The sequence below is a fragment of the Tetrahymena thermophila genome (assembly GCF_000189635.1).
Source record: "Tetrahymena thermophila SB210 genomic scaffold scf_8253930, whole genome shotgun sequence".
NCBI classification, from domain to species: Eukaryota; Ciliophora; class Oligohymenophorea; order Hymenostomatida; family Tetrahymenidae; genus Tetrahymena; species Tetrahymena thermophila.
This window is the reverse complement of record NW_002475978.1, coordinates 1-12023: the sequence shown is the minus strand read 5'-3', so window position 1 is coordinate 12023 and position 12023 is coordinate 1. Positions and strand designations below refer to the sequence as shown.

The window sequence follows — 12023 nt, the reverse complement described above, 5'->3', positions numbered from 1 at the left end:
AACTAAACTTTATTAGAAAAAAGGATATTTAAAATACAAGATTATCACTCAACTCCTAACACTGATTCTAGTATTTCTTCAAATAAAATTTCATTTATTTAGTTATTTAATTTTTAAATATTAAAACTGCAAATTTACATTAATTAAAGATTCAATCTAAAGTATAATAATAATAAATTAATAAAAAGCTTTTACATTATTTCAACATTATTTAAAAGATTCAATGTATTTACTTATTTATTTATTTTTTTATTTTTTTATTATTTATTTATTTATTTATTTATTTTTAGCTGAAGATTTTTTATCTGTTTTATGAATCATTTTAAATTAAAAAGAGTTAGTAAATTTTGTCAGTCTGACTATTGTGATTTTATACTTATTAACACTTTTTTAAATTAAAAAATAAATTGTTTTTAAAATTCTATCGGTTTAAAATCAATAATTTTTTATGTTTTTTTTGATATATGAGAATGATTAATTTAAAAATTTATATGTAATGAGAAGATGTAATGAAAAAATTGAATGATAAAAATTTGCCAGCTATTTATTAATGATTGCTATCATATTTTAGTGTAAAATTTACAGATTTACATTTGCTTTTGTTTACTGTTTCTACTATATTAAAGTAATGTAATTATAAAATTAAAAAATAAAGCGAAGATTAAAAGATTATAAAATATAGACAAATAAACAAACAAACAAACAAGTACAATGATATCTAGTAGTGAAGCAAATTAGTCTTCAATTTTGAAATCAAACAATAACTATGACGATATTCCTATTGCTTAAAAACCAATAAGTAAAATGTTCAATGTTTCCAGAAGGGGCAATCTATATAGCTAATTTATTGATATGGCTCATTAATATAATATTCTGGAGAGAACTATGCATTTGATCATAATAGCCTTCCTAATAATCCCTATTTTTCAAACGATTATTAATTTTTATGTCCACTTTAAGCTTATAAAGAATATTACTGTATAGTTTGTAATAAGTATGACTTTATTAAGCTGTAAAGTAGCTAAATTTAGACATAAAATTCCTCAAAGAGTGAAATAATCTGAAAATATATTTTTTTTATACATCATGATGATATTTGATATTGATTATGTTTATCTCTTCACAAAATATCCAGAGTACACACAAGAAATTATATATGAGAGATCAAATTATCTCATAGAAAGCAATCTATTTATTAATTACGCTTAATATATGAGCTATTTGATATCATTAGGACAAAAAAATTATTTATTATCTGACTTTTATATTCTACTCTTTGTTTTTTCTTATGCTTTTTCACTCTCACTGCTAAGATATAAAGACTATAACCCCAAGCAAGAAAGCTAAAGCTTGGTAGAATATCTTTGTCAGAAATAGTTTGCTCTTGCTAATTTGCACATTCTGTCTTTTATCGCTTTGTTATTAGCATTCATCTTATTGTCATTATAGTCTTTATATACTATTCTGGGTTACTTAGTTTTCTACTGTTTGGCATATTTATTTTATTACCTCTGCTTTTCTGTTAGGTCTATGTTTATATTTGCACCAATATATATTGAATTAGATGCTTCCAATATAGCTCATTCAAAAGTGCTTGAATTAGGATTCATACCATTTTACAAAAGGCACTAATTTTGGATAATATAAAAGATAGCAATTATTGCTTTGTACATATACAGAATTTCGAAATTTCTTTATTTTAAGTAGAGTTATATAACGTTCTACTACTGCTTCATAAATTGTATAATAATAGCTATCTCTGTTATGAGTTTAGTGTATCTGTACGGCTATTACATATAATAAAAGAGGTTTTTATTTGGTAAGAATAGATTGTGTTTAGAAATAAATTCTCCAAAGCAATTAGAAGATCTGATGATCAAAGATTTGGGAGATAAGAAATTATTTGCAAGAGTGAAATTCGTTCACTTCTTTAATTAAAGAGATTAGCAGCCTAAAATATCTTTGATTATAAACTGCTTGTTCCACAATTTTAGAAACGCACAAATAATATTCAAGGGATAGCTTTACTAACGTACATACATCTAGTAAAGTATTAGTAAAAATAAAATAATTAATCTCTAGGATCTGCAATAACTTTAATACATAAACCATTCGCAGTAGATTGTTGATGGTATCTAAGAAGTTAAAATTCAATCATGGTCAGAAAATTAAAATTATAAAATATTCCATTAGTTATTAAAAAATGGTTGCTCATTTGGAATAACCTTGAAATGCAATAATATTTCAAATATTTAATACATTACATACAATAAATATGTTACTATGTTATAAAAAATCAAACATTAAATTATTGCTTTTTAAAATAATGTAAGTTTCTACATAGTCAATAATCCACATCAAGTTCTATATGATTTGTATGATTGATATTTCAAAATTATTATCAGCTAAAATAAACCATTATAAATATTCAAATTTATTTAATCACATTTTCAATCAATTTAAAAATATTTTTTTCTTTTTACAAACAAAAATAGGAAAAGAAAAATTATTATTCCAAATTTTATTTTGAATTTAAAATGAAAGAAGTAAATTGACTTCGAATATTTCTAAATTTAGATTATAGTCTTCTATTACACTTAATCAATTATTATTATAATAATAATAATAATTCAAGTACAATATTTTCTAATTATCAGAAAAGAAACTCTAAATGTTTGAAGTTACTAATATTATTTACACTGAAATATCATATTAGATCTCAAATTTTCTACTTTCAAATATTTTTTACTTAAAGCAAACACTTACAATTTTTTATTTAAGAATTGATAACTAAATTAATTAAAATTATTTATTTATTTATAAACTTTTACAAAGAATTTAATTTATTGAGAAATTTAAATCTAAGCAATGTTGTGCTGTGCTGTGTTGTGTTGATTACTTATAATAAAAGATTTATTATTACTTTTATTTTTAATGGATAATGATTTTTTGTTAAGAAAGATAAAAAAATTTTAGTGGACATCAGTGATTAGCTAACTTAAAATTAAAATTATAACTTTAATTCATATGTATTGTTAGCAAAAAGTTGAAAAAATACAAAAAAGATATAGAAATCAATTAGATAGATTTATCTAAAAACATTAATTTTGTTAAAATAAGCTTTATTACAAACATACTAAATTGGTGGGTGAACTTTAAATTTTATGAAGATATTAATAGTTAATGGTTATCCTGATACAAAAGAAGGACTCTAGTCTTTCTTAGGATTTAGATATTTAGTTTAAAAGATATTTATGGAGTAGACTATTATCGTGGATATGGATACGGAATTTGTAATTAGAAAGATTAATGAACTTGATGATGTTTTATATGAATCAACCAGCACAAGCATTAAAACATCATCTGGAAGAAATTTTGATAATTTTGATATGATTTTTATAACTGGTGATCCTTACTTACGACCTTGGAGTAAAAAATGCTAAAATGTACAAATTTTAGTTAGAATGTGCTTAAGAACTCATAAATTCTTATTCGCTTGTAGTTTTGGAATGGAAACTCTAGTTTTTTAGTCTGCAACTAATTTTGATCGCTCTGTCAATATAATTAATGGAGATGAAGGTGGTCGTCTCACTGATATGCCTTAATTCTCTAGTTAGTTCTAGCATTTATCAAATATGGATTTTTTTTTGGAAAACACCACAGGCGATTTATATTAATTTAGCAATGACAAATAAGAATGGTCTACTAAGATAAATACAGGTTTCCACAATACACTAGCTGCTCAAACTTATTCAACTATAGGAAAATTCCTAATCAAAGGTAAATAAACTAGTATTTTTAATAAAGCACAATACCTAATTAATGCAAAAAATCCTCCATTTTTAGAATTTTAACTTGTTCTAAAAATAGTTAACTGATTAAATAAATTAAAAGTCTATATTTTAGAAATTTATAAGTCAAATTTGATATTTAAGAAAATATTTTTTACATATTAAAAGCACCTATTTATAGACCTAAAAATAATATTGAGAGCTCTAATACTAGTAGTTAATATGTCTCAAAGAATACGGAATCTATTTGCTATGTTAAGAAGCAATATATTCTACACTGGGCTTTTTAAGATTTGCCAGGTACTCACTTTTTAATCTAGAAGAAGAGCAAGTGGGATATTCACCCTTTTTCTTTTACGAACTCTGAAACTACTTTTGTGACTTTAGCTGAATCTGACTCAGGTCCTTTGATTATTTAGTTTGGAGACTACATTATGGGGTGCTAGTTTGAAGTCATTCCAAAATATTTTGAATCTCTTATCCCTTTAAAGAATTTCATTTACAATAAGCTTCTTATGATATCTGAAAATAGATAGTCTAAGATTTCTATTTTAAATGTTAATTCAGCTGTATCTTCTGCAGATATAATGAGAGACATAAGATTGAGAGATGAAGCTAAAAATTAAAGATCGCTAAAGTTTGATAAAATCGCAGGTGAAAGAACATCTTCTGCAAAATAATCTTCAAATAGAACATTCAGAAATAGTGGCTTTGCTGCTACATCAAAAAATATAGGAATTATAGTTTCTTAAAATGCCGTTGGAAATCAAATAGTGAAAGCTAGTTCATCTTAAGATTTGCATAATGTAAATAAATCTTTTAATAAAATAAAGCCATAGAAAATAATTTTATTCAAATAAAGTTGAAAAAGAGATTCATGAGCATTCACGAAGAAGGAGGCTCTAAAGTTCTCAAAGAATACAGAGATAAAATAAATTAGTAAGAAAATCAAAAGATTAGAGGGAATTCTAGCCAACCAAAGTAAGATGATCAATCTGGATTGCCTTCTTTTGAGTAGCTGCTTTAGGCACGCTTGCAAGAACTAGGACTAGGTGACGATGAGGAGTTGCTAGAAGAGGAAGAACCAATTACTAGAGAATAAGTTAGAAGGTATCTTCACCCATTTTTAAATAAAGAATATCTCTATGAGACTACAAAATGGATACCAGGCTCTTTGAAGTCTAAGGAAAGAAAGCACGCAATTAGAGTTAAATAAGACGACCTATTTAAAGGTCATTTTCATAGGCAAATTAAAGAAGAGAAATCTCTCTTAAACAATCAGATTAGATCTTCCTCAGTGCTCTCTAGGAAAGGTTCATAGTAGAGCTTATCTTCAAATATCTCCAAAATACCATCTATACTTAATAATGACCCTTATAAATCCCAAGAAGAGCTGTATAGAGAAAACTATAGAAAAGAATCGTAAAAGAATTTAGGCCCAAAAAGTTTTGTTTTTTCAATACAAAAATCAAAAGTACATTCAAATATTGACCCAAATTTCATTCCTAACTACGTTAATTAAACCCCTTCTAAAACAACTGCTAAAAACCACTAATATAGAGATACATAAAAAAAGAATTGGGTAGGAAACTAAGACTTCTTGCTTATAGTATGAGCTAAGTATTTAAAATAAATTTATTTATAAAAATAGTAACATCACAAAAATTATTCAAATAAATCATATCTAAAAAAAACACTTTTAAACACTTTTTCTTGTAAATAATACAAACAAACAACTATAAAAATAAAATAGTAACTAAAAAAAACAATTTAAATTAATAAAATATAAAATGAACAAATAAAAATTAAAATACATACAAATTGTTAAAATATAATATAAAGTAATTAATTAATAACTTAGTTTTTTAGAATAATGTTTTTTCATGTTTATATTAAATTTTATACATTAATTATTTCTTAAATATTTAATAATTATCAATTCATTTTCATCTCTTTTTAGTTTTGTAGAATATAATCTACGATGATAGATTTTATAAGCGTTAACAAATAATTAAGTCAATTAAATTTACTTTAGATCTATAAATATTTATTTATTAAATTTGATTTAGAAAAAGAATATTTTTTTCTTAATAATTGTTAAATCTTTTATTAAATAGAATATTTAATTATTTTAATTGATTCATTTTAATCAATAGTCAGTCATTCATCCCACTCCAAATTATCTTCTTATGATAGTACTTTAGTTTCTGCTCTAGTGTTTTAGTTATCAATAGATAGATTTGATTCTATATATTTAAAATTCTTGTTTTGCCTTTAGGTTAAACGCTGTTTCAAATCTTCATCTTCATATTTAGATGAGCTCACACATTCGCAGCCAAACATCTTTAAAGATACTATAGCATAAAAAAGGGAGTTCAAAAATCCTATTGATTGACTTAGGACGTATAAAACTATAGTGGCATCTTCAAAGTATTGACCAGAATATTCGATTATTCTTATTAGAATTAGAGGTATCTAGCAAAATAAAAGGATTAAAGGATAAAACACCAGCTTCATTATTTCGCTATATGAAATATTTCTATATTTTTATCTATTTTAAAAGTAGGCTTTAAGTACTTTGTAAATCATAATTATATTAAAGATAAGTCCAACTGTTTGTGGTATGTAAAAATATATCATCTACAATATTTAAGTTATCATAGGGTTATCACTACACACTGTACAGTAAGTTTCTTTGTAAGGATCGTTATGCCCTACTAAATTAAATACTACGAACACTAAAGAGCACAAGAATGGTATCAGATAATTTCTTTTCCAAAACATTTTGAATGCAGATTATTTGTATAATTTTACTTCTTTAACCATCTGCAAGTATAGTGAGTAAGATATACTTGTAGTGCATATGCATGAGCTTATATCGAAAGTCTATATATAAACGGCTTGAATGTAGCACAGAGCTCCATCAATATAAGCGTTGCTATCACTAAGCATCCAAATAGATCTAGATAAAGCTACAAAACAATACAATAAATCACTTGCGCAAAGCATTATCACTAAATCGTGGGAGAAGCAACGAAATTTTCTGTTAAAAATATACACCAAAATTACTGTCAAACTTGTAATGAAAGATAAACCGCTAACAGCTGACAAAGCTATCAGCCCGTTTGTTTAATCGATAGCCATAAAAATAAATAAATCTCAAGATTTAGAATTTTTTTTGAATTGAATTTTGTAGAAAGCGATGTTATTTAGTAATTTATTAACACTTTTGATAAAACTTTTTTTTAATTAATGTTGAAATCTTTGAAGATTTTTAATTTTTTTTTGATTGATATAAAAAGCATATTAAACAAATAGTTAACAAAAATATTGTGAGTAAATTTGAAGTTAACATTAAAATTAATAAATTAATAGCTCATAACCAAGTTAAAATTAGCAGGTACTAATGTATTAAACAATTAATTAGAAAAGACTCTTTATTTTTGTATTACATCTTACTTTTCAATTAAATAAAAAAGCATTTCAGATTTTTCATTTGAATTTCTTGAATAAGCTTTGATTCTAAAAATTAAGCAAACGCAATTCATAACTTTCTTCTTTAATGTTCATTTGAATTTTTATTAAAAATGATTCTAAGAAAATTTTTTATAAGGAAGTCTAATGTTTGGTAATTAATAATACAAGGTACCTTTTTATTTATTTTATAAAAGAAATTAATTGTGGAGTATCCAGATATTATTCAAAGATATTTATTTATTTCCACCAATAAATATTTTTAATAAAAGATTTACAAAATTTTATTTTATACTTTTTTTATATGGTAAACAATTTAAAATTTGGTTTTATTATCTATTTATTATACACATATTTTATTATTATTTTTGCTAAATATTTATTTAATAAAACTTTGAAATTGTTTTATAAACAGGGTTTTTGAAAGATTCATCAGGAAAATCATTAAAATTTTCTCATTATGAATTTTTGAAATCACTTTTTTGGAGTTTTAAGGCTTTAATGATTGTAGAAAATAATGATTTTTCACTTTTTATTTTTATATTTTTAACCAGTACATTTTGTCAATTTAAAAAATTCTATTACAATAAAAATAATAATACCTGATTATTAATTAAAAAATAATTAATGATTATAATTATTTATATGAGAAATTATAATATTTAATAAATAAAATTTACATATAGTGGTAATAATAAACTTCCTCTTTTACTTCTTGTAACTAAAATTATGATTAATATAAACTAAAAATGTTTTTGTTTAAGATCTAATTTAATTTTCGTTCTCTTGGAAAAATTTAAATTTTAAATAAATTTAATTTGTTAAATTAGGTTTTTTATGAAACATAAATTATTTTTTGAAAATATGAACAATATTTAAAAATAATTTACTAAAATAAGGAAATTTATTTATTTATTTACTCAAGATTAAAAATTAATTATCAAAAAAAAAATCTAAACAATGGCAAATTTGATTGGAGTGTGCAGGATATAGTAAAATAATTAAAATTATTTAAATTTCAATGTAGATTTTTATTTTATTACCTCAAAAAAAAGATTAGTAGATTGCTTTCAAAAAGAAATACAAGTTGATAACTTTATAGATAATGAGATTGTTTAGGTTACAGAACTTAATGTTGAATTCGAGTATACTTTTAAGTAATTAACTAAAATTTATTTTGTTTTTTAAGAGAAGAAGGTTTTAAATCTAAGAATTTTGAATCTTGTAAGCAATTAATCACCAAATTAATATCAAATACTCATTTAAAAAAAATATCTCTGACTTTGAAGTAAATACTTTTTTAAATAATAAGATTTAAATTTACAAATATTTTTTAGAAAACAAAACAATATTTAAAGCTTATGGAAGGATATTTAGTTGAAAATTAATGAACTAATTAATTTAGAATTTCTTTATGTAGATTTGAAGTAATTTTTTTTTTTTGAATATTACTTAATTTTTTATAGACATAATAACTTAGGAGATAGTTGCTTTTTACCTTATTTTATAAAGGCTAACAAATAAATTTAGCATTTGGAATTACTGTTTGGTAATAACCATATTTCAGATAAATTTGTGACTAATTTAGTAGACAATTTGTCCAATAAAACTTAACTTAAGGAATTGTTATTAGATTTTTCATACAATATTATCAAAAAGGAAAGTATATTTTTAATAACCTAGTGTATAAGTAATAACCTGATTAATCTCTCTAAGCTAGCTTTATATTTGACGTAAATAAATTTCTTTTAATTTATTGATAAAATTAATTTATTTTTTAAAAGTGGTAATAATGGATTTAAAAATAATGAAATTAACTTAGACTTAGGATTTTTATCAAGAATTAATAGCTTTTATGTAGACTTGGCGTAAAAAAATAAAAAATTTTATAACAGAAATTAATTTAAAAATGTTTATTTATAACAAATAGTGCTGTTAGACTTAGTGATGAAAATTTTATTAAATTAATCAGCTGCTTAAAATATGCAATTTGTATTAATGATCTTTATTTGGTTTTTAAGTAAAATTTAAAATGATTTTAAAAAGTAAAAATAATTTTTAATTTATTTAAAAAATAGCAACAACAATATATCCTAAAAAGGATTTTCTTTTCTTAAATAAATAATTAAATAAAATACTCAGAATTTGTCTAATTTTGAGATTAATTTGAGGTAAATTTTATTTCAAATATTTTTTTATTTTTTGAAGTAGATCTTTAACATATTTATCAGGAGTAATTAATATGAGGCAGAAATTGAAGAAATAAATGAGCTAATACAAATTTTATTAGATAAGCCTTATATTCAAACAATATAAGTTAATGATTAAAGGTAAATATTATTTTTAAATTCAAAATTTAAAATATTTTTAATCTAGTTTTTAAGAATTGTTGAATGCATTTGATTTAGAAATTTAGTCAAATATCTTATTTAATGTGGTCCTTTAAAAGTTTAAAATTCCATTTTAATGAAAATACTTATTTCAAATTCTCATCGATTAAAGAGTAATTCAGGCAAAAATATACTTATTAATTATTAAATGAGATACTTTAATTTATTTAAGTATTCTAATTTATAGATGAATATTTTTTGTATGGTGTTTATGTTTACATCACTTTTTTCAGTTGAAAATTAATAAAAAATATAATTTAATATAAATTTTTGCATTTATTTCAAAGCTTAATAAAGAAATTATTTAATTTTACATTCTTTTGCATCAAAAAAGAGCTAACAAAAGCTAAAGCAGCAACAATAAAACAAAAGAATTCCGAAAATATTTTTTAAATCAATAAACTATTTCTAATGAAGAAAACTCCCCTTCAATTATTATTTATAATAGCGACTTATTTCTTGCAAGCCGTGTTTTCTGACACTATAAAATAGCAGACAATCACTGTTAATTTTTATTAAAATTAAAACAATTATGTTTTAGATTCTACTTTGTTAAATTTGCAATTTTCAACAGATTTACCAACAATTACAACCGACATTTTGTAGAATGCAATTGATATAAAGCTAAAAAATTTAGTAAATAATGTAGATTTTACTTGGTAAGTTATTACTAAGGTATCTAATAGTTTATTTCAAATAAAGATAAATTATAAGACTAGTATCTATGTAAAATAGCTCTATCTCTATTTCATCAATCCTTATGCAATTCATGACTAAAATTCTAACTATTTAAGCTTGGACTCTTACACTATATCTGTTAGCGTGGGGCCAGTTGTCTTCTTTGAAAGTTACTAAAACTCAGAAATTGATGTGATGAAATTAATACTTTTTATTGTCATTTGCATCTTCTGCGGGCTTTATTTTATCATTTATACCTTTAGATACCTCAAAGAAGGACTTAATCTTTTTTGGGCCTTTGTAGATCTAATACAGCTATACAATTTGTTCCTCTTTTTGGATACAAACCACTTTGAAAATGTTAGCAAATTACTTAAGCAATGTAATATTCTAAATTTTTGGTACATAGACTTTATAAACAAGTACTAAAATACTTCTTTTATGCAACATGCTATTGAAAATCCATCTACTTCAGCAATAACTAATTTACCATACCCATTTATCCAAAATTAGTACACCTCTTATTTCATTCTCAACTCATTCTTTCCACTTTTCATTGTAGGAACAGGTATTTTGCTCATGCTAACATCATTAATAGTTTGTCCTTAATCCAGATTTAGGATTCAAGGAGTTCTCCGTAATCTTGCCTAATTCTCCCTGCTTATTAGAGGAACTTTGATATCTTGTTGCTAAATATTTATTAGTGCCTTTCTTTTCTTTAAAAACTTCACAGGTGTTATAAATATTGTTACATGCATCGTCACTATAGTTTTCTATACTAGTTCTATTTTAGCCTTTTCTTATGTATTGAATATTGGATAGTCTATTCCTCTAGCAGAATAACAAACCAAGGATAAATATGGTAAAATATTAATTTAAAAATTAAAAAAATTTAAATTATAAATTGCATTTTTTGTATTTAAAATTTAATGATTAATTTTCTCAATTTAAAAAATAAATTAAAAAATGATTTCTTTTTTAGTATTTTTAAAAAAACTAAAATCAGAAATTTTATTTCTTAAAAATAAACTTATTCATTTTATTAAATACAAAAGGTAGTTTATATGAAGGTTTAATTCTTAAAGCTGTCTTGAAGAGAAATTTCAACATCTTTTTTATGCTAAGAAAAATAATTATGGCTATTTTTATAATTTTTCTGGATAACAAGCAAATGCTCCAGATGATATTTGTTTTAGTTGTTTAGATCATTTTTATGGGTTTGATTTCTTCCAAACTTCCTTATGAATACGGCAAAAACAACGTTTGGATGGTTACATCAGAATTTTTTTTATCTGGCTTTTTGCTCTTAATGAGTGCATGGGTTGTATTTGATTACCTAGGTGAAGATTTCATATTTTTCTCAAAAAGAATGGCACTTAGTTGGGTTATCTAATCAATAATTATAATGTCTATATTTTTTAGGTGTATAGGAATAGTATAGGAATTTTTTTACATGCTTGAAAAGGAAAGAGAGCAACAGAAACTTAATCAAAAGCAACAACAACAGACAGAATCACTTATTTTAGATGAAACAACTGGAGTTAGATAGAAATTAATTTTATATCATGATAATTTAAAAGGTATTCCACAAGCTAATCCTAACGAAGATGTAGAAAATCCAGATGATTTCTAATATATCGAAATGCCTGATATTAATGAACTCATAAAAGAAGATTAAAAATTAATTTAA

The 12023-nt window shown here is 23.2% G+C and overlaps 5 protein-coding genes across 5 annotated transcripts; 3 read left to right on the top strand and 2 right to left on the bottom strand. All coding sequences in view use genetic code 6, as the record gives it.

The window, feature by feature from the left end:
- Positions 1–1584: 1584 nt before the first annotated feature.
- On the bottom strand, positions 1585–2112 carry TTHERM_000940261 (hypothetical protein; the record flags this gene model as incomplete). Its single annotated transcript, XM_012800787.1, has 1 exon — positions 1585–2112. The coding sequence occupies one exon, from the start codon at positions 2110–2112 to the stop codon at positions 1585–1587; it is 528 nt and encodes a 175-aa protein (XP_012656241.1).
- Positions 2113–3164: 1052 nt separating this feature from the next.
- On the top strand, positions 3165–5406 carry TTHERM_00940260 (hypothetical protein; the record flags this gene model as incomplete). The annotated part of the gene is made up of 3 exons (XM_001026886.2): positions 3165–3780; positions 3960–4597; positions 4654–5406. The coding sequence occupies 3 exons, from the start codon at positions 3165–3167 to the stop codon at positions 5404–5406; spliced, it is 2007 nt and encodes a 668-aa protein (XP_001026886.2).
- A 545-nt stretch (positions 5407–5951) lies between these two features.
- TTHERM_00940250 (G protein coupled glucose receptor regulating Gpa2 protein) lies at positions 5952–6935 on the bottom strand (the record flags this gene model as incomplete). Its single annotated transcript, XM_001026885.3, has 1 exon — positions 5952–6935. The coding sequence occupies one exon, from the start codon at positions 6933–6935 to the stop codon at positions 5952–5954; it is 984 nt and encodes a 327-aa protein (XP_001026885.3).
- Positions 6936–8225: 1290 nt separating this feature from the next.
- TTHERM_000940244 (hypothetical protein) lies at positions 8226–9735 on the top strand (the record flags this gene model as incomplete). Its single annotated transcript, XM_012800786.1, has 9 exons — positions 8226–8257; positions 8321–8410; positions 8455–8553; positions 8603–8998; positions 9050–9133; positions 9196–9285; positions 9344–9436; positions 9497–9595; positions 9642–9735. 9 exons carry the CDS (start codon positions 8226–8228, stop codon positions 9733–9735), a joined length of 1077 nt encoding a protein of 358 aa, XP_012656240.1.
- A 331-nt stretch (positions 9736–10066) lies between these two features.
- TTHERM_00940240 (transmembrane protein, putative) lies at positions 10067–11863 on the top strand (the record flags this gene model as incomplete). The annotated part of the gene is made up of 3 exons (XM_001026884.2): positions 10067–11195; positions 11389–11673; positions 11799–11863. The coding sequence occupies 3 exons, from the start codon at positions 10067–10069 to the stop codon at positions 11861–11863; spliced, it is 1479 nt and encodes a 492-aa protein (XP_001026884.2).
- Positions 11864–12023: the final 160 nt, after the last annotated feature.